The sequence below is a fragment of the Protopterus annectens genome, chromosome 1.part1 (genome assembly GCF_019279795.1).
Source record: "Protopterus annectens isolate FY-2018-M chromosome 1.part1, PAN1.0, whole genome shotgun sequence".
Classification (NCBI taxonomy): domain Eukaryota; kingdom Metazoa; phylum Chordata; order Ceratodontiformes; family Protopteridae; genus Protopterus; species Protopterus annectens.
In genome coordinates, this window is record NC_056726.1 from 1,958,656,144 (window position 1) to 1,958,679,901 (window position 23,758).

General features: G+C 38.9%; 1 protein-coding gene across 1 annotated transcript in view; it reads left to right on the forward strand.

The window, feature by feature from the left end:
* The window catches only part of LOC122813058 (cytosolic 5'-nucleotidase 1A-like), a 701,175-nt gene that overhangs the window by 403,980 nt on the left and 273,437 nt on the right, over positions 1-23,758 (forward strand). Inside the window, exon 2 of the mRNA XM_044085180.1 lies at positions 1,852-2,019. Coding sequence (XP_043941115.1) covers positions 1,852-2,019 — 168 coding nt within the window. The remainder of the gene's footprint in view (positions 1-1,851; positions 2,020-23,758) is intronic.

Genomic DNA, 23,758 nt, shown 5'->3' on the forward strand with positions numbered 1-23,758 from the left:
ATCACATAACCCTACCCATACTACTATTAACTCCCATTGGAAATCCTATTGTAATAAGTGAATTTTGAATCCTCATCATAGAATTGGATGAAGTAAATATATTCAAAATCCTTGAATTCAAAGATTTCGAAATGTTGAAGGTAAAAGTCCAGTTTATGGTATGACTAAATCAGTGTTGGAAAAAGAGCTGAATAGTGTGAGAAAATGTCTATACTTGTATGGAGAAGAGAATATTAGGCCCTCTATTAAGCTTGTTAACCGTCTATGACAGAGAGTTTTGTTTATTAATTCTAAGAACATTTTGGCATACCCTACATTGGAGGTATAGGTGATCCAGCTTATTGAGTGGTAGTTAAAGTCTCCCAATATAAAATAATTATTGTTAATATGGAGTTCAGCTACATTTAGGAATTTTAAGCGCTCATTGGGGATTTAGAGGCATCCTGTAAAAGCTGGAAACTGATGGATTGTGTTTATTAGGAGGATCTTGAGTACTATGCGTTCAGTTTGTGGGTCTCTGGGAATCTGTCTGGGTGATCATATGGCTGCTGACAATTATGGATACATCACCGCAGTTTGCCATCAAACCTGACAGCATTACAGGCACAATACTCAGTTATAAAGTTAGGGCCTTCTTTACACTGAAAACAAGGCTCAGTAATTGCACAAATATTGATGTGCTCCGAATGCAGGAAAGTGATCAGTTTGCTGCTGAAACTTCTAGTACTGAGTAGAACCATCTTAATGCATTCCATTTTTGGGTTAGACATGTTTGTTTAGGTTGGAATGCCAATTTGGTGCACTCTGCACAAAACAAAGACTTTATAAATACAGCAAAGGCTTTAACCAGTCTGCAGAAACCTTGGAATGAGACCTGCAGGCCATTCTTTGGGAAGAAAGCTGAAATGTAGAGCATCTCCTCCCATGCTGATTTGTACTGGATCCTACAGGAATGGCACTGACTACCAGCTGAAGAAATCAGTTGTCTTCTCTTTGTATCTAAGCATCATTCTTTGAGAAGGAAGGCTTCCACTGAGGAGCAGTCACCAGTTTCTTGCATGCATTTGTTACATCCATGGAAAGTACCAAAATGTTTCTCTGTATGCCCCTCATGGTTTTACTTCCCAAGTCATTCACTCCCACATAGACTACTGACATGCCATAGTCATATTTTTCAGGTGTAAGGGTCGTTAGTGCCATTATGATGTCAGATATCCCATCACTTGAGAAAGACCAACTCACTATAACTCTATTTTTGACCTGCCTTGAACGTGAGGAATCTGGGTATTTAACTATAAAGTCACATATCACTAAGGCATTTTCATCAGTACAGTGATTTGGACTAATAGATTTGAAGTTTTTTGAGTCATCCTGACTCTGCTGCAAGTTGCATGAAAGAGATGAAGTACTGAATTGTCATTGAAACCTGTTTATTTAGGAGGCTTTGATGAATATTTTCAGAGACTCATCATAAAACATTTTATTCTGATTTTTTCTATTGTGGTGGAAGTATGTTTTTTTTTTTTTGAGAGAGAGAGAGAGAGAATATGAATACCAAGAACATTTTCTTTCTTTGACATTTGCTGATGGGGAAATTCTGACTGGATATGAGCCCATTTTCAGTGCAGTACCAGCGACAAAAGTTCCACAGTACACTTTAAACAGAATTAAAAAATTTGAAGCAATGGTTACAAATATTAAGACAATAACAAAGTAGTACAATATGTGAATACAATAAAAGAAAATAAGCAAAGTATAAAGAATGAGTAATGAGAGTCACATTTGCATAACTGCACTGTCATACTTAACATGAAAATGATCACATTGCTCTTTTACTGTTTTGACTTACAGCCAAAGCCTCAGAATGCTGTTACTATAGCAGTGTCTTCTCTTGCCTTGTTCTGTATGGATGCAGAACAGAAAATTTATGAAGAGCACGGTGTGGAGGAGTACGTAAAGTACCAACAGGAGCATGAGGACGAACCCCTCCTACCTGGAGCAGCATTTCCCTTTGTCAAGGTGAGAGATGAGATTGTTTTGAGCTATATCCTTCACAGCATTCTAATCACTAAACTGACTTTACCATTCTAATGATTTTGTGGCATGGAGTACGTACCATTCTGATCAACAACATCCGGTTTCAATATTTGTGCTGTTGTCCTGTGCGATTGTTTTACCATGCATTGTATGTGTGAGATAATGAATACAGATGTAGCATGAACACTGAACACAGTTAACCCATTATCCGAGAAATTCATAGTATAGGTAAATAGACAGATAGATACCTAGATTTTGCTGAGGTCACTGTATGGGCTATTCGACTAAGCAGACACACACACAGACACACACACACACACACACGTGTGTGTGTGTGTGTGTGTGTGTGTGTGTGTGTGTGTGTATATATATATATATATATATATATATATATATATATATAAATGTGTGTGTATGTATATACACACAGACACATATATGAAGTGCATAAAAAGACAACATTATACCTATACATTTTCTCTACTGTAGCAAAAGGTTTTAGATTAAAAATCAAAATCCTTGTAGGAATATAATCTATTTGCTTTGCACTTACTTGCCCTTTTCAAAAACATTATAAACTTTAGTTTGACCTATCAGTGCACTGCATAAACTTCCATAAGCCAAGCAGCATGCATCAGATTCATAAGAAGTGAATTTTCATGCTTTACTCTTATAGTTATATTTCAATTATTTGCAATATCAGTTTTAATTGTAGTGACAACATTGTATGTGTTTGCATAATATACTGCACTCCAATATAGTGACATCAAAGTACACTCTGAATACACATTAAGATAAAGTTATGATAATAGGTCATGTGTAATACATGCATGTGACAAGGACTCATGGGTAATAATCAAACTACATCAGAAATATAGCAGAACCCATCTCTGTGGCACATCTGTATCAACATATAGAATGCCCGATGGATGTGTGAATTGCATCTTCAACCATCTTTATTTTGACCTAACTGCCAAACCAAATGAAATTAAAAAAGGCAGAAACACAGTAAATAAATACTCTACTTTATGTACAATCATTAGTAGAATAGGTATGCTGCAGTAATACAACAGCTCAAAGATTCTTCAGCCCAAGCACTAACAAATATGTATCTCGGTTAACTATACAAACCTCTCACCTACAGCAAGCAAACAGAAACAGCATGCTTCTGCCTATAACATATTATAATGCTTTAATGTTCTCATGTGGTTGTTACACTGTTTGGTAAACATAATGGATGTTGACCATACTACTACTGTATGTCACTGTTGTTAGTACACTGTGTAGCACGTTTACTGTTATGTAATCATGTACACTTTTCTGCAAGTAGGCAGCAAGTACTCCTGAGAAATTGGGTAATAAGTTAACCACAACTGAGAATGCTTTTTCCCCAAGTTCCATAGGTACATAAGTATGTTTTACCAACAGAAAGACTATAATATTAATATGTAATATGGATTATTATAGCTTCTAGCACTGGTCAAGAGTGATATGCGAGTGTATTGTTTCAGTTATGCCACAGTACCACTATGTATGAATCACTACTGCCTTGCTGTTTCACATCAGTTTACATGATACGCTGCTCAGCACTGTAAACAATGCTGCTCAATGGCATGCTAGCAGGTAACTACTGCTCGGACAATGGCATGCTAGCAGGTAACTACTTTATATTATCCATGTATGACCACATTACATGGTCCTTTAACTATCTGTGATATTCTAGACATACCTGCAAAGTCAAGGTTTCTGAAATTGCACTTACTCCAATGGCATATCTTGCATCATATGCATATTCCTCTGCAATACTTCAGTATTTTCTTTTCAAATCCATGAGGGTTACATGTGTTGAGGTGACCTGTGTAGGTATATGTCTCCTCTAAGCCCTCCTTTTCTTTATAGCAAGTTATTCAGTATAACTCAAATGATTAAACCCTCTATGTTGGGGTCACCAGCTGGGATAAGAAGAGATTGAGCCTGGGAGTTATCACTTATGCTCTCAAAGGATGGATTAACATAATCGTATGGGACCCTGCCCATATGTGCTGGCATTATTCAGAAGGTGATTGTGAGCTATTATGCATGGCCTCTCTTTTGGTATGCCCCCCCCCTTCAAAAGTGACACTACTCCCTCATGAGCATGCATCTTGTAGTGCACCTGGGCTGCTGTTTGTGTTCATGCTTGAATATGAGTTTCGGCAAGCATCTTGGGATGGAGTGGAATGGGGGAGGGAGTAGAGATTAGGCAGCAATAAGGAAGGAGATTTTGGTTTTGTGAGTGAAAGGGGAAATTTAGGGTTAGGGAGTGGAAAAGTAATTTTAGGTTTAGGGAGCTAGAGGAGAGGGGAATTTTAGGGTTAGGAAGTGGGAGTGGAGAGGAAGTTTTAGGGTTGGGGAATAGGAAGGGAGCCAGATTTACAGAGTGGTAGAGGAGTTTTAGGGTTAGGGAACACTCAGGGAAAATAGGTTTAAGGAAAGAGCTTGGAATTGTAGGGTAAGGGAGCAATGACTTGGGTAAGGAACTGGATGAGAGTTTTAGGGTTAAAGTTAGAGCTCTGGTGCGGTGTTGTGAGGACTAAGTAGTTACAGGATACTAAACAAGTGACAGAGAACAAGTGTATGATGAGCTAGTACCATGCAAGCACTTGTAGTAGAGCCATTATAATAATGAAAAGAAAGGCAATAAAATATGCAACAATCTACTCTGCTTAGTGCACAAGTGAAATTACTTTTCCAAACTGTTTTGGTTCAAGGAGAAAAACAGTGTAAATAAATGCTCCAACCCAACAAAGTAATGAAAAATAATTAAGAGCTGTGCAAACTATTCACTTTTATAATACCACTAATTACAGCCTGACCTGTGGTTCATTCAGATCTTCCAAGAAGAGGCAATGTTTACCTCAGTTTTGAATAAACTTTTAATATACGTCTTGATGTGTTGCTGAAAAGAATATATCAGTTTAACTATAAAAAACACTCTATTGTATGTTATTCATTGAGCACAACATGTGTATCACACATGAGCAAAATGCAAGACATGAAAGAAATTCATTAACGCAGTGGTGTGCATTAAGAATATTCTTCCATCTTTACAGTGTTTACGTATTTATTACTGTGTGTCATGTGCTTGCATACAAGTAGCTCATAACACTCATGCTCGCTACCACCTGCTTAAATAAGTGCTCAAACCTCCACACGCCCAGCCTTCTATCATAACATTTGATATGAAACTGATTTTTTCTATGCATACCCTAAGGAGGGAGAAGTCATAAAAGAAGATTGAAGATTGCCTTTTTTAATGCATGAACCCTTAATGAAAGCAAAACAAATTTTACAGATAGAACATTTTAGAACAATTTACTAAAGGAAAAAAGTATCAAATGAAATGCAAACTGTTTACATAAGAAGGTCTTAATGATTTTTTGTGTCTAAAATATTTTCAGGTATAGATAACATTGTATTTTAAAAAATAATATGCCTTGTAATATTCATTTGAGAAGGTAGTGTATATAATGTCTTGGTGTCCTTCCACAGAGTGACTGACTTTCCCTGAGCACATTATAAGCCTAGCCAAGAGTTTAGCCATTGTTTAGACAAGTCAGCAGCCAATGCCCCTGTCCAGCAGGGACACAGGTGGAATTCCAGGGATGTATTTTCTGTTTCCCATCCAGTTATCCAGGCTGCAATTAAAAATGGGTAAAGAGGTACTCTGCTTGACATAGAAAGGGAGTCTATTCCACAGATGGGGGAGTCTCTGTGACACAAATCTGTCCTGCCAACAAGTCCTATTGATGACACAGACCAGGTTGAGTCCATGTGTGTGGGTTCCTCGAGTGGAACTTGACTTGTGGATATGCAGCAGTCCCATCAAGGAGGGGTCAGAGATCACTTTGTATGACAGACAGAGGACACCTCTGAGGAGCCTCTATGAAACTGAGTAAATGGATAGGGTTTTTACCCTATCTGTGTGTGGTAGATTTTTGAGGCCCTGGATTCTCCTGGTGAGGAACCTCTGTGGTATAAATCCCTACGTCACAAGATGGGTTGCCAACTGGCTCACTGACAGAACCCACACTGTAAACATTGCACACTCCAAATCTGACCTCAAACCAGTGGCAAGTGGAGTACCATAGGGTTCAGTCCTGGGATCTCTTCTGTTTGGTATCTACGTCTCTGAAGTACAGGCTAACACAGAATGCCTCTGGCTAATGAAGTTCGCAGATGACTGCAAACTAGGACCCATAGTCAAGTCCCCAAATGATGTGGAAATCCTACAGAAGAGCCTCGCTGAGACAGATGCCTGGTGTCAGAGCCATGGCCTCAAGCTCAATGCCAAAAAGTGCATTGTCATCCCCTTTGGTAAAAACTCTGTACCCATGAACTACTAAATAAACAGCAGTCTACTTAACACCGAATGTGTGATAAGAGACCTTGGGATCCAGGTGGACAGTAATCTGTCGTTTGACAGTCACATCGTCACAGTAGTCAGAAAGTCCTTCTACGTGGCACACTTCATCATAAAAGGGTTCTCATCCAGGAAAAAAGGAGGTCATTGTTCCCCTCTACTCAACGCTCATTAGGCTCATTATAGAGTGCAATGCCCCTTTTGGAATGTAACTCACAAGACATCTGCAGCAGCTGGAAAGGCCACAGAAGTACCTCACAAAGAGGATTACTGGCCTCAAACAGATGCACTACACTGACCATCTCAAAAAATAAACAAGACATGCTGGAGGGATAGATGCCTTTCCCAGAGACTTCCCATACTCTGGAACAGGCTACCCATCTATGTCAAGCAAAGTTCTTCATTAGCAGTCTTCAAGAAAAATCTTGATGAGTGGATGGGAAATAGGAAATACACCCCAGGGATCACTTCTGTGTCTCTGCTCGACAGTGGCACAGGAAAATAACTATCTTGGGTGGCGTAAGCCAGGGAACCTTGTTGGCTAGGCTTACGTAGGCCCTCAGGCTGATAGCCTAGTACCTACCTATGAACCTATGGTCTCTCCAGATGCTGCATGAGCTTTATGAAGTACATGCCAAACAGGGCATTGTACTCAATAATGGGCTTATAAGGGAAGAATTTAGGGATGCTATGACCTCCTTGTCTCTGGATGAGATACCCTTACTCATGAGGTAGGCCATGTAGAAAGCTTTCCATACAATGGAAGCAACATGGCGGCCAAAAGTCAGGTAGCTATCAACCTGGGTGCCCACATCCCTCACAACTGATTGCGTACTTAGGACATTGCTATTAATGAGATCATTTGTGGGGACATCACTCTCCCCAAAAGGGATGATGATGCATTTTTTGGTATTCAGCTTGAGGCCATGCTTCTGGCACCAGACATTCATTTGGCTGCAACTACAAATACCAAAAAAGAAACAAAGTAAAATTTCACAAAATGCAAATGGTATGTATACAGCTACAGAATCAAGAATCATTTTCTGGTTGGTGTCCTTAAAAAACGTAGAGCATGGGGACAAGAATACAAACCAGAGAATGGTGTAAAACACTGTGATGTTTACAGTGAGCATTTCTGGCAAAAACTACACATTATGTATTATTGATTTTGTGTTCCTTATACAGATAGACACACACACACATGCACACACACACACACACACACACACACACACACACACACACACACACACACACACACACACACACACACACACACAACTATGCATGTGTTTTTGCCAAGTGAGTTGTATTTTAACTGAAATAGTATTTATTTTTGCACTTGGCAGATGCTTAGGACCTAGTCTTATTACACCCAGTCATGGAAACCTTTTGTTAAACAGTAGGTGCTATACAAGTTTTGAAAAGTCATCTCTCATCTCTAACTGCTGTGCCATTAATCAACTGCTGCTGGTGTCCCAAAGAAGTAAAGTGTGTGTTGAACAATGCCTTGAAAGGGTGAGCAGTAGATAATTTAATGTTCTTCCTCTACTGATGTCTCCAAATGATTGTAACAAAGGAGTTGGGAGTAATAAGATGTTACAAACGACGACACCATTGGCAGAGGAACAATGCATTCAAAATGTTTAGCTGTCATTACTTGACCATCAGTATTTATTTATTCTGATTTTTAAATCAGCTTCTTGATTACATAATTTAATTCAGCACTGAGATGATGATAGCACAGTTTGATGTCAGCTAGCAACCTCTGCATGTGACCAGCAAAAGGGTTCCATGGAATTAGAGCTATAAATAATTTACAAATTACTACAGTTTGGAGTAAGGCCATATATAGACTCATAAAGCATACATGTAAGGCCTTAGCTCATATTTGTGCATTCTGAATTATTTGCTTTACAAGCAGTATTGCATTTATAGAGGTAAATATTTTATACATTATAAGTCTGGCATAAAATGACAACATTGCCTTAAACAGGGATATACAAACCATACAAATAAGCCTCCAGTTCCTATATGTGTGTGTATGGGTGTGGGTGTGTGCACTCACACAATTATGCTTAGAATTTGACTCACCTCTTAAGTCCTATGTACCACTCTTCTAAGTGACATGTTTGCTGTTGTGAAAAACAGATTAAGCAGTGTACTGAGCTCTGAATGCAGTTTATGATGCTGTATCCTATATATCATCTTGGGACACATTTGACTACTCGTCAGAACTAACCTCAGGGGTTGTTCATGGGTGCAGCTGCCTTATTCAGTCATCTTAGTTTCATATCTCACACTGTTTATCTCTCTTACTTTCTCAAGTTCCTTTAGGATATGCTGATTAGGAACTCTCAAACTCACAAGTAGCATGCCTGAGAGCAGAAATAACAGGCCATAAAATGCACTGCTCAGGGTTTTCAGGAACAGGGACATTATGTTCATAGGTTGGGACAAGGCTATTGGTCCTGGGGCCTATACAAGCCTAGTCATAACAATTCCCCTGGCTATTTCTTCCCACAATATTTACTTTCCTGGACCCCTGTCTAGCAGGTGACTGACGTGATCCCCGGGGTAAATTTCCTATCTCCCATCCAGTCATCAAGGTTCCTTTTGAAGAGGGCCAAGGATGCGCTCTGCTTGACATGTATGGGCAGTCTATTCCAGAGTATGGGGAGTCTCTGGGTCAGGAACCTATCCCTCCAGCATGTTTTGTTCATTGTGATGACAAGGTTTAGGTCCCTGGAGTGTGTGGCTCTGGTGGATTGGTATTTCTTTATGTCCAACAGTTGTGGGTTTATTATTTATTTTATTTTTATTTTATTGACATTTGTTAACAGGGTTGGTCCAGCTGGGCCAGGGGCCCATTTTCAGTGGAGACCCGAGGAGAAAAGCTCCAGTTACAAAACAATTAAGGATTACATAGGTTACAAAAATAGAAAGTAACATAACCAAGTTTCACTCCAAAACATATTAGTACAAATCTGAATCAAACGTATTTAGATTACCCTAAGAGAACAGTCTCAAAGAAATAAGTACATGAACTACTTTTTTTTTTATATATGTACAAACAAGTTATATACAAGTGATCAAACAAGTTATATACAAGTGAACAGATTTCTTGCCTAGGCTTCCTAGGAAGGTATAGATGCTTTCAGGAGTTCAGAGAGAAGAAGCACCATTGGATTAAGGGAAAATTAGGTAGAAGGGGTGTAGGTAGATAAAAACGTAGTGAGAGCTGGACACCATGAAGGCCTGTATAGAATGGAGTGAATAACCTGAAATTGAGAAAGTAGCAGTAGTTGAGGGAATTTGAGCCATTCTAATGAGTTCGGGGCAAGGCAGTGATGGGAGTTTATGGGGAGTTTGTAATGAATCTTGCAATTTTGTGGTAAGTTTGTTGCAGTTTGTCCATGGTAGTAGGTTATATATTGGTTAGTATTGTGGCTGCATAGAGAAGTGTGGGCAGGAGAAAGGACTGTGCTAAGGAGATTCTAGCATTTGGAGTAAGAAATCTTTTGTTGCGATAGAGCAAGCCAAGTTTCTGGTGTGCTTTTTTTTCATTGCAGTAAGTGTAGGTTAAATATGAGTTCGTCATCAATAATGATGCCTAACAGTTTTGTGTGTGGTTCAGGTTTTATGATAGTGTTGTTAGAGGATGTTATAGGAAATATAGATTTATGGTTGTAAGGTGAGTGGGGAAGAAATTGCAAGAGCTTGGTCTTCTTGGGGTTAAGGATAAGAAGATTGTCAGATAGCCATTTCTCTGTGGATAGAAAGGAGTTTTGAGTAAGGGTGAAAAGGTCTGTTTTACTACTTGAGACTGAGATGAGTGTAGAGTCATCTGCATGTTGTAGAAGAGAAGATTGTCTGCAAGAGGTGAAGAGTTAGTAAAGATGTTGAATAAGAGGGGACCCAAGATAGAGCCTTGTGAAACACCCATTGGAACAGATATAAAGGGAGAGCAGGAGGAGAGCCATTTGACAGATTGCTAATTACCTGAGAGATAGCTGGAGAACCAGGCAAAGGGGGGAAGAATATAGGTTGAGGTTAGATAATTTAGAAAGGAGTATTGAGTGAGAGACTGTATCAAAGGCTTTGGAAAGGTCAAGGAAGAGGCAGGATATTAGTTGATTGTTATCAAGGGCTTTGGTTATGGTATGAGTGAAAGAGTGGAGGGCGGTGGATGTGCTGTGGTGGGGATGGAAACCATGCTGAGTGGGAGTGAGAAGGTTGTGTTGGAGGAGATGGTTGAGAAGTTGCGAGTGAATGCATTTCTCGAGTATCTGGAGACGGGAGAAAGAATGGCAATGGGACGATAGTTAGATGGATCAGTGGAGTTGCCACCCTTATGTAGTGGGATATAAAAGAAGGATTTCAAGATAGCAGGAACTGTAGCCTCTTGTATAGATCTGTTAATGAGAATGGATATAGGATAGGCTATAGATTCAGCAGCGAGTTTGAGAAATGTAGGAGGTAAGTTATCGGTAGAGTGAGAACATGGTTTAAGCTTTAGAAGAAGGGATTTAATGTAAGAAGTTGACACAGGTTTAAATGAGAATAGATTCTGGTTATGGAGGTTGATGGGGGTAGTGGTAGTTGCAGTGTTAGTAATAGAGGGAGTGAGGTTTTGGATAGTGTCAATGAAGTTTTTGTTGAGTAGGGTAGGAATTTCTAGAGAAGATTTGTTGGGGTAAGATGAGGGGCTAGAAGAGTTGCCAGTGTAGATTATTTTGTTAAGAGTTGTCCAGAAATTGCGAGAATTGGACCTGTTGTCAAGTTGAGATGAGTTGTAGTAAGATTTCTTGTCTTTAGTGACTAATTTCTTAACTAGGTTATGTAGTTGTCTGTATTTATGTAGAAGGGGAGTATACCTAGTTTTAAGCCATGCCTTCCAGGTGCTATTCCTGTTATGCATCAGTGCTTTAGTATCTTTGGAGAGCCATGGAGCATAGTTTGATTTAATTCTAATTTTCCTGGAGGGAGCAAGGGAATTAAGGGTATATCTAGGAAAATATTGTTAAATTTACTGACAGCATCATCAAGAGGGATGTGTTTAAGAAAGGACCAGTCAAAACTAAATAGTATGGAGTTAAATTGGGTATTATTGAAGTTAGAGAGCTTACAACAGTCTCTATATAGTTGGGGTTTGTGAGCCTGGGAAGTGTGTCTGAGGATAGAGGTGGGGAAGTGATCACTTAAGGAGTCAGGTAGGTACATGGGTCATGGTAGAGATGGGGAGAGTTGGTGAGTATCCAGTCAATGGTGGAGCTTGAAGATAAGTCTTTGTTGAAATAGGTGGGGGATGTAAGCAGTTGATGGAAACCATGTACGCTGATGCTGGATTGTGGGGAGTTACTAGTAAGTTTGGACCAGTCTATACTGACATCACCAAAAATGAGAGTTTCATAGTCTAAGCTGTGGCTAAACCAGGATAGGATATTTTCGAGGGTGGTTATATTATTCCAGAGGGATGTAGATGGAGGTGAGAGCAAATTTCTTCTGTGAGTTTAGATGGCAGTTTAGGATGAGAAGTTCAGCAGAATGGAAGTTGGGGATGGGGATAGTGACAGTAGACAGGTTTAGGCTATCTGAGTAGAGTATGGCTACACCACCACCTTTTTTAGGAGATCTGTCAGCACGATTTGACATGGCCTTGTATGTTAAGCAGAGATTGTCTCTGATTAGATGATATGCGACAGAGTATAGCTGGAGTTTTTTTAGTCGGTCAGCATAGGGCATCTGCTTTAGACCTGTGATTCTTTTAGTGAGGTGTTTCTGCGGCCTTTCTAGTTGTTGCATATTTCTTGTGAGGTGCATACCAAATGCGGCGTTGTACTCTATGATGGGTCTAGTGATGGATGAATACAGTGGGACAATGACCTCCTTTTTTCTGGATGAAAAGCCCTTAGTGATGAGGTGTGCCACACAGAAGGATTTCCTGACTGTTGTGGCGATGTGGTTATCGAAGGTGAGACCACTGTCCACCTGTGTTCCTAAGTCTCTTATCACACTTTATGTAGGGAAAGTTTTGATTTGGTACATGATTTACAAAACCTGTAGGGGCATGGATATGATCCTAAAGAAGATTATTGAAACTTTGCTGTGAAATAGTACACGTGAGTGATTTTAGCATATCAGAAGTAAATTGCTTAATAAGACATATTTCATAAAATACTGATACAGTAGCTATGTTCTGCTTTTTCATGCAACTGGAACATTTTTTTTTTAGATTCTTGAAATTCTGTGTCATTTTTATGTAAAATGTGCAACCTTTACTATTCATTTGTATCTGATTTTGTTTTACTGATGTTTAAACAGGTCTTACCATCAACTGAAATGCTTATCTGCACTATGAAAGGAATAGAGTTAAATAAATAAAACTTTCAACCCCAAAAGAAGCTGCACTTTTAAGTCTTATTTTTTTAAACACCTCTATTGAATTATCACTTGTGACATGGGCAAATTTACATGTATACAAAAGTAATCAAACTATATTAACAAATTAACATTAACAAACATATTTCATATATATTGCAATATATCATATAACCTAAGAAACATTACACACGTTATTGAATTCCTGCTCCTTTTTTTTAAAACAAGAAAAGTCATCTTTATTAAACCATCGCTTACTACGTAGGCAATCATACATTTATGTAAATGAAAACAAACCACACCAACACAATCCTAGTTGCAAGCATTTTACATCACAAACCATACTGACACACTCCCAGTTTCAAGCATTACATGACTTGTAATCTACTCAATCATTTCAGTCAAACATTACATAGCACATTTAAGTCATGTCTTCTTTTTAGCCTCATTTCTGCCCTGTTTGTATTGTTCCCACAAGTCTCATTTTTTACTATGTAGTTTTCTCCTACTTTTTTCCAAATATGTCAATTCCAGTTGTGTTATCTCTGTTGTTATATTCACTACTTCTAATATAGTTGGTTTAGATTTTGATTCCCATTTTTTAGTAATTGCTTTTTTGGCAGCGACAATAATTAAACACAGCAAGGCCTTACTATGTCTAGGCAATTCCAATCTTGTATCATAGCTCAGATAAATCATTTCCTACTTATTTTCACTTATGGTCCCATTGTACTTTGGCAGCACAAGGATAATCATCAGCTGTGTCTTCTCGCTGCATGCATGTTTAATAACCAGAAGTAACTACATGAGAATTCTACATGTAATGTAACAAGCATGTTTAATAACCAGAAGTAACTACATGAGAATTCTACATGTAATGTAACATGCATGTTTAATAACCAGAAGTAACCACATGAGAATTCTACATGTAATGTAACATGCATGTTTAATAACCAGAAGTAACTACATGAGAATTCTACATGTAATGTAACATGCATGTTTAATAACCAGAAGTAACCACATGAGAATTCTACATGTAATGTAACATACATGTTTAATAACCAGAAGTAATTGCATAGGAATTATATGTGTAGTGTAGCATGCACATTTAATATCCAGAAGTAACTGCGTGGGAATTGTGTGTGTAGTGTAGCATACACATTTAATATCCAGAAGTAACTGTGTAGGAATTCTATGTGTAGTGTAGCATACACGTTTAATAACCAGAAGTAACTGTGTGGGAATTCTACATGTAGTGTAGCATACATGTTTAATAACCAGAAGTAACTGCATGGGAATTCTACATGTAGTGTAGCATACATGTTTAGTAACCAGAAATAACTGCATGGGAATTCTACATGTAGTGTAGCATACATGATTAGTAACCAGAAGTAACTGCTTGGTAATTCTACATGTAGTGCAACATGCATATTTATTAACTAGAAGTAACTACATGGGAATTCTATCTGTAGTATAGCACTCGATGAAAGCCAGTAATTCCTTTACAGTCACTGCAGTACAAAATTAGTGCTGAAAAGACAGCAGTTTTTGTTATGACAAAGTAGATGGTTGTCTTCAGTCCTGGTATGAGATTGCGGTGTACAAATGCTTGATTCTGTAACTGTATGCATACCGTTTTAGCATTTTGTGAAAGTTTAATTTGTTTCTATTTTTGGTATTTGTAGTAGCAGCCATAACATACAATGTTATTCTTCGGATAAGGCAAGTCAGTACTCTGTGGTAGGGTAAGTGTAGCAAACACATTTAATAATTAGATCATGGACCGTAGCTAAAATATTGTAGCAAGTAGGACAATAACAATTAATTTAAACAGTGTGACATGAAATTCTGCTGATTCAGCATTTTAAGTGTAAGCTATAAGACAAAAATGACATGCTAGAAACCGTGCCTTGGAGAAACTAGAAGCCACAGAACCCCCATGGAGAGTCTGCGGATAGACACAGAACCCCCATAGTAATGGTAAAACAGATTCTTTTTTTAAATAACTCCATTCTGCATTTCCAACAGCATTCCTTGCTGGAAGACCACTGTGATCATGTCAAAACGTGCATAACTCACGTCTGATATTTATTGTTGCTGCAATAACTACTTAGAAGATGCAGGGGGATCAGAATTGTGGAAATAGTATGATAGACTGAAAAACATTTGCAAATTTTTTGTATATTAAGGGCTGAATCCCATAACATTGGTGTAGTTGAGAGCAAACAGCTTCTGCCATCCCAATTTCCCCTACATCAAAGAGTGAAATCCCAAATCCTCAGGATGGCATCATCCCATGGAACAGGATTTACCCAATTAGGGACCTTGCATCACTGAGGTATTGTGCTGCATGGGGTCCTGCTCCACCCAGACAAGATAAAGACATCCCCTCACATTCTTTGCTGATGTATCTCATACCTATTCTGCGTATAGCTTTGAAGTAACTTCAGATCTGAAGAGGGATTGGTGTGCAGGGCCACTAGCCCACCAAAGAATTAATTCTGATTGGCCAAGGTATAAAAAGAGTTTGGCAGGTGGATTCACGGTACTTGTAACTGTTCATGTGAGCAATATCAGGCATGCCCTTTGACCCAATAGACTCCATCAGTAAAACTCAAACTTCATCCCTGAAATATCTATCCGAACTCCAGATATCTAAAAATCCTTTACACCCCTTTTATTACAAAGGAACATGTGGTTAAAGCACTATCAAAAGTAAAAAAAAAAAAAATACTTCCAACACTGGACCTGATAACATACCTAGATGTTTAATAAATGGCATCAAATATGCACTCAGTGAATCTCCCCTTAAACTCTTAATTTAAAAGTGTATTGGTCACTTTCAGTAACATCTTTGTTTTACCATTGATTTAATTTCCCATCATATTTATGTTAAATGTGCAAGTAGCTTTGCAAACATGAAGTTTACAGTGTGTTATCTGATTTTTTATCTTCACTGTTTACTTAGTTGTTCCTTTATAAGCACTTCCACAAAATGATGTCATGCCATGCATTAGACAATAATTTACAAACAATAGCAAAGTATTGTAGGTAAGCAAAAACCCAATGCCTATTTAGAAAGAAGCTTCTTACTTACATTGTGGGTTCCACTACTACATCATCAAGTGTTAATTTTCAATAGAAAATGTTTTATCTGCAGGGATTATATGGCAAGTTGTCATTGTAGGAAGTAGAAAAACTACTACTGATGCATTTGACAGGAAAATACCGTAGGCTGTACATTACTGTAGGTAGTAAGGCATTGTAGTCTAACATTACTGTAGGTAGTAAGGCATTGCAGTCTAACATTACTGTAGGTAGTAAGGCATTGCAGTCTAACATTACTGTAGGTAGTAAGGCATTACAGTCTAACATTACTGTAGGTAGTTCTTTTATGACGTCATGGCAGGGATTTTTAGCCCTGAGAAAACACGTTCAGGGAGGTGGCCTTATCAACAAAATGAAGTACAAAAACAATGTCTTTTTTGCATTGAAGACTGTATAATTTGGTATTGTGTAGGGTAAGTAGGTTATCTCCAACTTCAATGTTTTGTTATCTAGAGTTGCTTCAGAACATGACCATTACACTTTAAGCTTAGCTGCAGGATGTTTTCCTGAATTGTGGTGCACCCAAGTGGTAATGCCCCTCCATCAAAGTGGTCCCACCACAAGCCCCAGTAATTGTAGAACCCTCAGCCTTATCCGCTTGATCTGCAATGCTATGGAACACATAACTGATCTTATCAACTATGATGCCAAAATGGCATTCAGTTAGCTCCTCAACAGTTCATAGGTTCATACTAGGCTAATAACCAACAGGGTCTTTACAAGCCTAGCTATGTAACCCAACCCATTTTTGTCCCAGAGTTCCTTGGAAGCCTATATGAAAGGGTATGCTAATAAGGAGGTGGCTAAGGGTTATGTATGGGGAGTATGTTAGTTAGAAATTCATTTACTTACTGTTGACCACTGTCCATCAGAGACATGGAGGCCAGACCAGGCTGAATTGGCAGTGTCCCATCCAATGATCAGGGTTTCATTTGAATAGGTTCAGAGATGAATTCTGCTTCCCATAGATGGGGAGCTTATTCCATAGCACGGGGGATCCTTTGAGACACATATCAGTCTCTCCAGCTTGTTCCATTTATGTCACAGGCAAAGTTCAGGTCCTTGGATCTAGTGTTTCTAGTGCTTGTTGTTTTGTGGATGTACAAAAGATCCATCAAAGCTGGATCCGAGGATGCCTTACATGCCAGACATGATTTACGTCTCAGTAACCTGTAAGAGACTGAGTACAGAGATAGGGTCTTAAGGTGATCTGAGTAGGACAGAGTATTCATACCATGGATTCTCCTGGTTAGGAATCATTGAGGGCATTCCAGTTATTGCAAGTGCCTGGCCTAATGGTTAAGGTGTTTGCCTTACAAACACAAGGTGCAGGGTTTGAGTCTCACGAAGGATAATTGGCTAGGCTTAAAATGGCTCACAAGGGCAATTAGCCTAGTACTAATCTGTGAACCTAATCTATAAGTACGTGTGAAAGGGGGCATTGTACTCAATGATAGGTCTGAAAGGGGCTGAGTAGAATGGCAGCATATATCTTCCTTGGATCTGGATGCCACACCTTTGCTGATAAGGTGAGCAACACATGATGATTTTCTTACTATCTTGGCTACTTGTTGGTCAAAGGCCAGATGTTCCCAGACCCCTAACTATTGGATCAACTCTTATGGATGTTTTATCTATGGAGTAATTAGCTTGCATGGATGATGTCTCAAAGGGCACTAGAATGCATTTCTTTACAGTTATTTTTAATTCATGGCTTTGACTCCAGTCATTTGTTTGTGTTAGACTCTATTGTAGGATGTTGGTGTCATGGGGAAATCTATGATAGCTCCCAGTTTACAGTCATCTGTGAACTTGGTGAGCCAGAGACCTTTGACATTAGTCTTGACTTCTAAGAAGTAGATGGCAAAGAGGAACAGGCTCAACACAGAGCCCAGGGGGTACTCCGATGATGACTAGTCTCCTGGTGGATGTGCTTTCACTCACCCTGACTTTTTGGGTCCTTTTTGTGAGCCATCCAGCAATCCTGCAAGTTATTTTGGGATTTATGCCTAGTTCTGAGCATTTGTCAACATGCCTGAGTGGGGTATTCTATCAAATGACTTTGCCAGGTCAAGGTAGGTGGTATGCACCATTTTCCCTTCATCCATAGCCTTGCTGACTCTCTTGAAGAAGTCTACCAAAATGAGTAGGCAAGACCTTATCTTAACAAAGCCATACAGGGATGGGTCCAGTGTCTGTGGGTTGCAAATGTCCTTGCTGATCTTTTCCATGATAATTAATTCCATGGCTTTATCTATTAGAGTTGTCAGACTGATGGGTCTGTAGTTTCTGGGGTCAGCTGATGGTCCACCCTTATGAAGAGGGATTACAGTTGCAGTCCTCCATTCACATGGTTCATAACCTAGTTTGAGGCTGTAGTTGAAGACTTCCTCAAGTGTTCCTGTTAGGTCATGTTTTAGGCTGTTTAGGATGCAACCAAGGATATTGTCAAAGCCCATTGAAGCAGTTATTTTGCCTTGGTGAGTGCCACCAGGACCTGCTCCCTGTTAATAGTTGGGGGGATATGCTAGAAGGGATTTCCCAGAGGGTAGGGGGGATGAATTTAGAGGTAAATTTATCACCCAGTAGATTCACTACTTCACCCTGGTCAGTGACGTTTTTGCCATTTACCACCAGTTCTGCATACTACAGAGTGTTACCTTTAAGTTTCTTGTCATAGCTGAAGAAGGCCTTGCAATTTTCCTTAGCCTGGGAGGCTATCCTGACCAAGTAATTTGCATTGTTGAGCTTTATTAGGTCTTTTCATAGTTTTTATTTAGTTGAATCAGGAGCTCTTGTCTCTGAGAGTTGCTCCTACTGATTTCAGCCATGACTTTTGTTCTTTTGTTATATGCCCTGTTAAAATTAAGTTTCCACCAGTACGGCTTGTTTTTGGAGTTGGATCTGTGCTTTCTTTTGGTAGGTATGGTAGCCTCACTGCAGCCATTTACATGTTTTTACAGGGATTCTATAAAAAATTCTGCACAGGTGGCTGTGTTCTCAGGGTTTGAGGAGCCATGAATTTTAACAAACCATTGCTTAATAAAATATAGTTTGTTTTAGAATATCCCCTAATTGTTATGGGTTTATTTGGGTTTACCTGGTTGATTTGTATTTCAAGGGAGACAACTTTGTGGTCTAACCTCAGCAATGAGGATGTGACATGGGAGGGGGTGTTGTGTTGATAAAGTCCAGGGTGTTTGTGCTGATAAAGTCCAAGAAATGTTGTGCCTGTGAGTTAGAGACAGTATACATTTCACAGTTTATAGAGGGGTAGTTAAATTACCCCATGAACAGAGTATTTGCTTGGATGGTGAGCAACTCTAGTAGGTCTAGGTAACAGCTGTGAGGTACATGGGTCATAGAGGGTGCCCAGTAGCTATCCAGGACATTGTAAGGAACCTTGTCTATGGAGTCTTGGACATGGATAAACATTAGGACATCATCCTTTTTAAGCAGGCTGGAATTATATTCATTGCTAATGTAGATTGAGACACCTCCCCCTTTAGCCCCTGTATGTGCTGCTGGTGGTCTAAATGTGTGGAAGGCGCTGTAGCCTTATAGTGCCAAAGTACTTTCTGCAGCTTTAAACAATGTCTTAGTAACAACATAAATGTCTACATTTTTCAGAGTAAGGAGAACTTGTAAGTTGTGGAGATTTTTGCTTAGATGCCTCACTGTTATTGAGCAGTAACACCTTAAGGTTGTCTTGAGTTTTTTTTTGTTTGTTTTTTTTTTTGCTATGCTGGTAGTTTTGTAATTTTTGACATTTCCTAAAATGGCTCTAAGGGGTGGATAGCATTTTAGCCAACTGGCCAAAGGGAGATCCTGCCTATTAAATATAGATAACTTATTTGAAAGGCAGACAGGCTGTTGACAGGGGCCCTACTGTTTACACAATGTAGCTTGACCTTCTCAAAGCATTTGACATCATATACCATTTAGGCGATATAAGTAAGCTAAATACTTTAAATACAGATCCTTACATGGTAAAATGGATAGCAGACAAGTTTAAAGATACAACCCAAATGTTTGTGTAGCAGGTGCCTCATCTGAATTTATGAAGATAATCAATGGAGTTACTGAGGGGTCTCTGCTGTGATCCCTTCTTTTCACCAGTTACTTATTAGGTCTCCAAACTAAGAATGAGGACGTCTGGTTGATAAAGCTTGCAGATAACTGCAAGCTGGGTATTATTGTCAGGACACATTTTGACACCTGCTCCCGTCAGAAAGAACTGACCATAACTGACATTTAATGTACTGAAAATGGACTCAAATTTAATGAAGAAAAGTGCAGTATCATGTTGCTTTGCAGGCAACCCCTACCCTCAACATACAGTATAGGCAATACCGCACTACTACGTGGAAATGTAGTCAGGGACCTAGGTTGACAGTTTCTTTTCATGTAGCAACTATATTCAGAAAATCCTTATACTTGGCACAACTAAGCCAATTTAAAGGATTTTATTATTCCTTTATATTCAGCACTGATTAAACCAGTCCCCTTTGGTATGCACCTCAGTCAACATATCAAACAGAAAAGCTCCAAAGTGTCCTAACTAAGAAGATTTCAGACTTAAAGACCCTGGACTCCAAAGAGTGGCTAGAAGCTCCTTCTTTCTACTCAGTATTATACTTGCATTCCTATATCTATGCAAGTCTAAGAGCTTAGCAAACACAAGAACCAGTGCCCTAAATCTTCACAAGCAGATAAATAGAATGTGGTGAACAGATGCATTCATTACTCGGACCCTCCCGCTTCTCTGAAATAAGCTGCCCCTGCAGGTTAAGCAGTGTAATACATTATCATTCTTCAAACAGAATGTGGGTGCCCTTAAATTTACCCTGGGAGTAACTGGCATAGCCCTTCTTGAGAAAGGAAGTACAGCTTGAGGGTGGATAATGTTGATGGTCATGCGACCAAACTGAAACTCTTCTGAATGAATGTTATGAAAAGCTGGCTGAGGATCTGTAAGCCAGACTTGGTATTGTTGTCAGTGAGCCTAACTTCAATACTGGGTTTGACATACAGGCAGAGCTTCATGTTCAACAGACCATCAAAGCCACAGATCCATCTGTAAGGCAGACATGAGAATGCACAATTGATGGCTAACGTTATGTCTGCATTCACCATACTTGAGAAGTCCACCAGAAAATTAAGTCTGTTTTAACTAGACCTATCTTGCCAGGAGTCTGGGGATAGGGTCACATTGCACACAACCGTGTACATATGCAGTCTCGAACATGACCCCTCCAACTCTCAAAGCCTTAAGTATGGCTCCACCTATATGTGGGACTAAATACTGAAGTAGTCTAGCATCCCACACTTATACAGTATGTAGCTCCACATACACGTTGAGAGTCCTCCTCACCAAGAAACCCAAATGGGCTTCACCAGTTAGCCAGCTTTGTACATTGGTGAGCCTTGCCAATTTATAACACCAAATTATTTTGGCAAGGCAAGCTTGATTCCTTGTTTGAAATTCGGCATAGAGCAGTGTTAGTCGCCACTGGCATACAGTTTATAAGAACTGTCAGATCCCTGTCTTTTCAGACGTAATGTGCTAACCCATAACCCAGTCCTTTTGGAATCCAACCCATGAAGTGCTTGAAGTGCGTAAAATATTTTGGAGCCCAGCTTGTATAAGAACACTCCAAAGCTGTGAAATGGATAAAAAATGATGCATGTTGTATTTGATGAGCATCAGCAAAACATTAGCTGCTGCTAGTCACATTATAGTCAGTCTTTGGGTACTTTTGCCACTAGATGAAAATAACTTAAAGTGAGACGGGCTCAGAAAAGGAGAAACTGAAAAGCATTGCTTTAGTTTATATAACAGCCAATTACCTTGTGACTTCTAGGTATAAATTAATGCCACCTGAATTTTACTTTAAGATATGCATTAATAAATATTTCTAATTTGAACAAGATTATATTACTCTGCTTTTCAGTAACTTAAAAAGGAAGATGAAGAAATTCCTTAGAATTTTGGAATGAATTGCCATCTCTTGGAGAAAAGCTGGACATTGGAGATAAAGGCATATCCCAGATGTCTGGAGAATAAGCATACTCATGCCAGTGTACAAGAACAAAGGGGACATTAACAACTGTGGGCAGTACAGAGGTATCAAACTCATATCACACTATTTGAAAGTTCTGGAGAGGGTGATTGATACAACAAATATGCGGAATAGTAAAAAGCAAGATGGGGGATGGGCAGTTCAGTTTCAGATCAGGATTCAGCACAACCAACCCAATCCTTGCAATGAGATAGCTGAGAAGAAGCTAGAGATGAGGAAAGAGTCAATATGGTCCTTCCCAGACATGGAGAAACCATATGACAAGGTCCCAACAAAGTTGTCTTGGGTAGTTATGTAATGGTTCAAAATCCCAGAAACATTGGTGGAATTTGTGCAGACAATGTACACGGACTGAATGATTCAGTGGGTGTGCATCATATTTCAGCTGCAAGCTCACTGTTGCTCACACTGGTGATGAACTACATTATTAAACAGGTGAGAGGGGTAGAGTAAGAAATTTGCTCTATGCAGATGATATGGTATTAATGGCAGACTCTGAGCAAGAACTTCAACAAAGGGTAGAGGAATGGAATGCAAAACTGAAGATACATGGGATGAAACTGAGTGCATATAAGACAGTTGTAAAGGCAGCAAATGGGGGATTTCAGAAGAAACTGAGAACTGAGATAAAAGGGAAAATAGTGGAACAGGTTTTCAAATGTTGGAGTGAGTGCTGCTTCTGCTCACTTCCTCTGAAAAGAAGCTCCTTTAAAGATAACAAGGATATTTGAGGTTTATTAATAAATACACAAGATTAATTGCAAAGTCAGATATACATGAAGGAGATCATTGAAATTAGAACAGTTTTGCGAAAACCCACTGTTTTTGTTGATAACGTGTCTGTTAATGAAAGGGACTGTTTGAAATTGTGGGCTGAATCAAGAGATTATAGGATTATGAAGCCCGACAAAGGGGGAGGGGCAGTAGTAATGTTAGTAAAATGTATGATATTCTTAATGATGACAAATTTTATGACGGGGTGTCCATTAATGAAGTAGATAGGGCATATACGAAAATTGATTGGTGATTATATGATTCTTTTTGTCAGGATATTATTGATTCTAGTGAATTGAATTTTTTAACTGTGGAATTTCCGGTAATTATGACAATATTTGGTATTCCTAAAATCCACAAGAACACCAACAATCCCTCCATATAGACCCATTGTAGCTGCTAGATATTCAAAGACTGAACCTTTGGCTGCTTATGTGGATGTTTATTGCAGAAAGGTATTAACTAGCAAAGCACACATTCTGAAGGATTCTTGACACTGCCTCGATTTACTTAGGGATGCATCCAAAGATGATGATTATGTTTTTGTTACTATTGACATTATGAATTTATTTACTGTTATTCCACACGACATTGGATTGGAATTTTTCAGTGAAAGTCTGTTAAATGTGTAAGGCATACATAATGTAAAAATAAATCTTTTAACTGAGATGATGGAAGCAGCATTGAACAACAATTTCTTTTTGAAGGGGAATATTTTAAGCAGAAGTCAGGAGTAGATATGGGGGCAAAATGTGCCCCCCTTTACATTAACTTAGTATTAGCCTAATGGGAAAAGAGGTTTGTTTTCAATACCCCTTTCAAGAATGACATTATTCTATGGGTATGTTTCCTGGATGATATTTTAATCCTGTGATTGGGGTACTGAGGAAAGAACTGTTTAATTTGTTTCTTATTTAAATACCACCACCAATTTCTTGGAATTTACATATAAAGTGGGAGTCCATGAAATAGA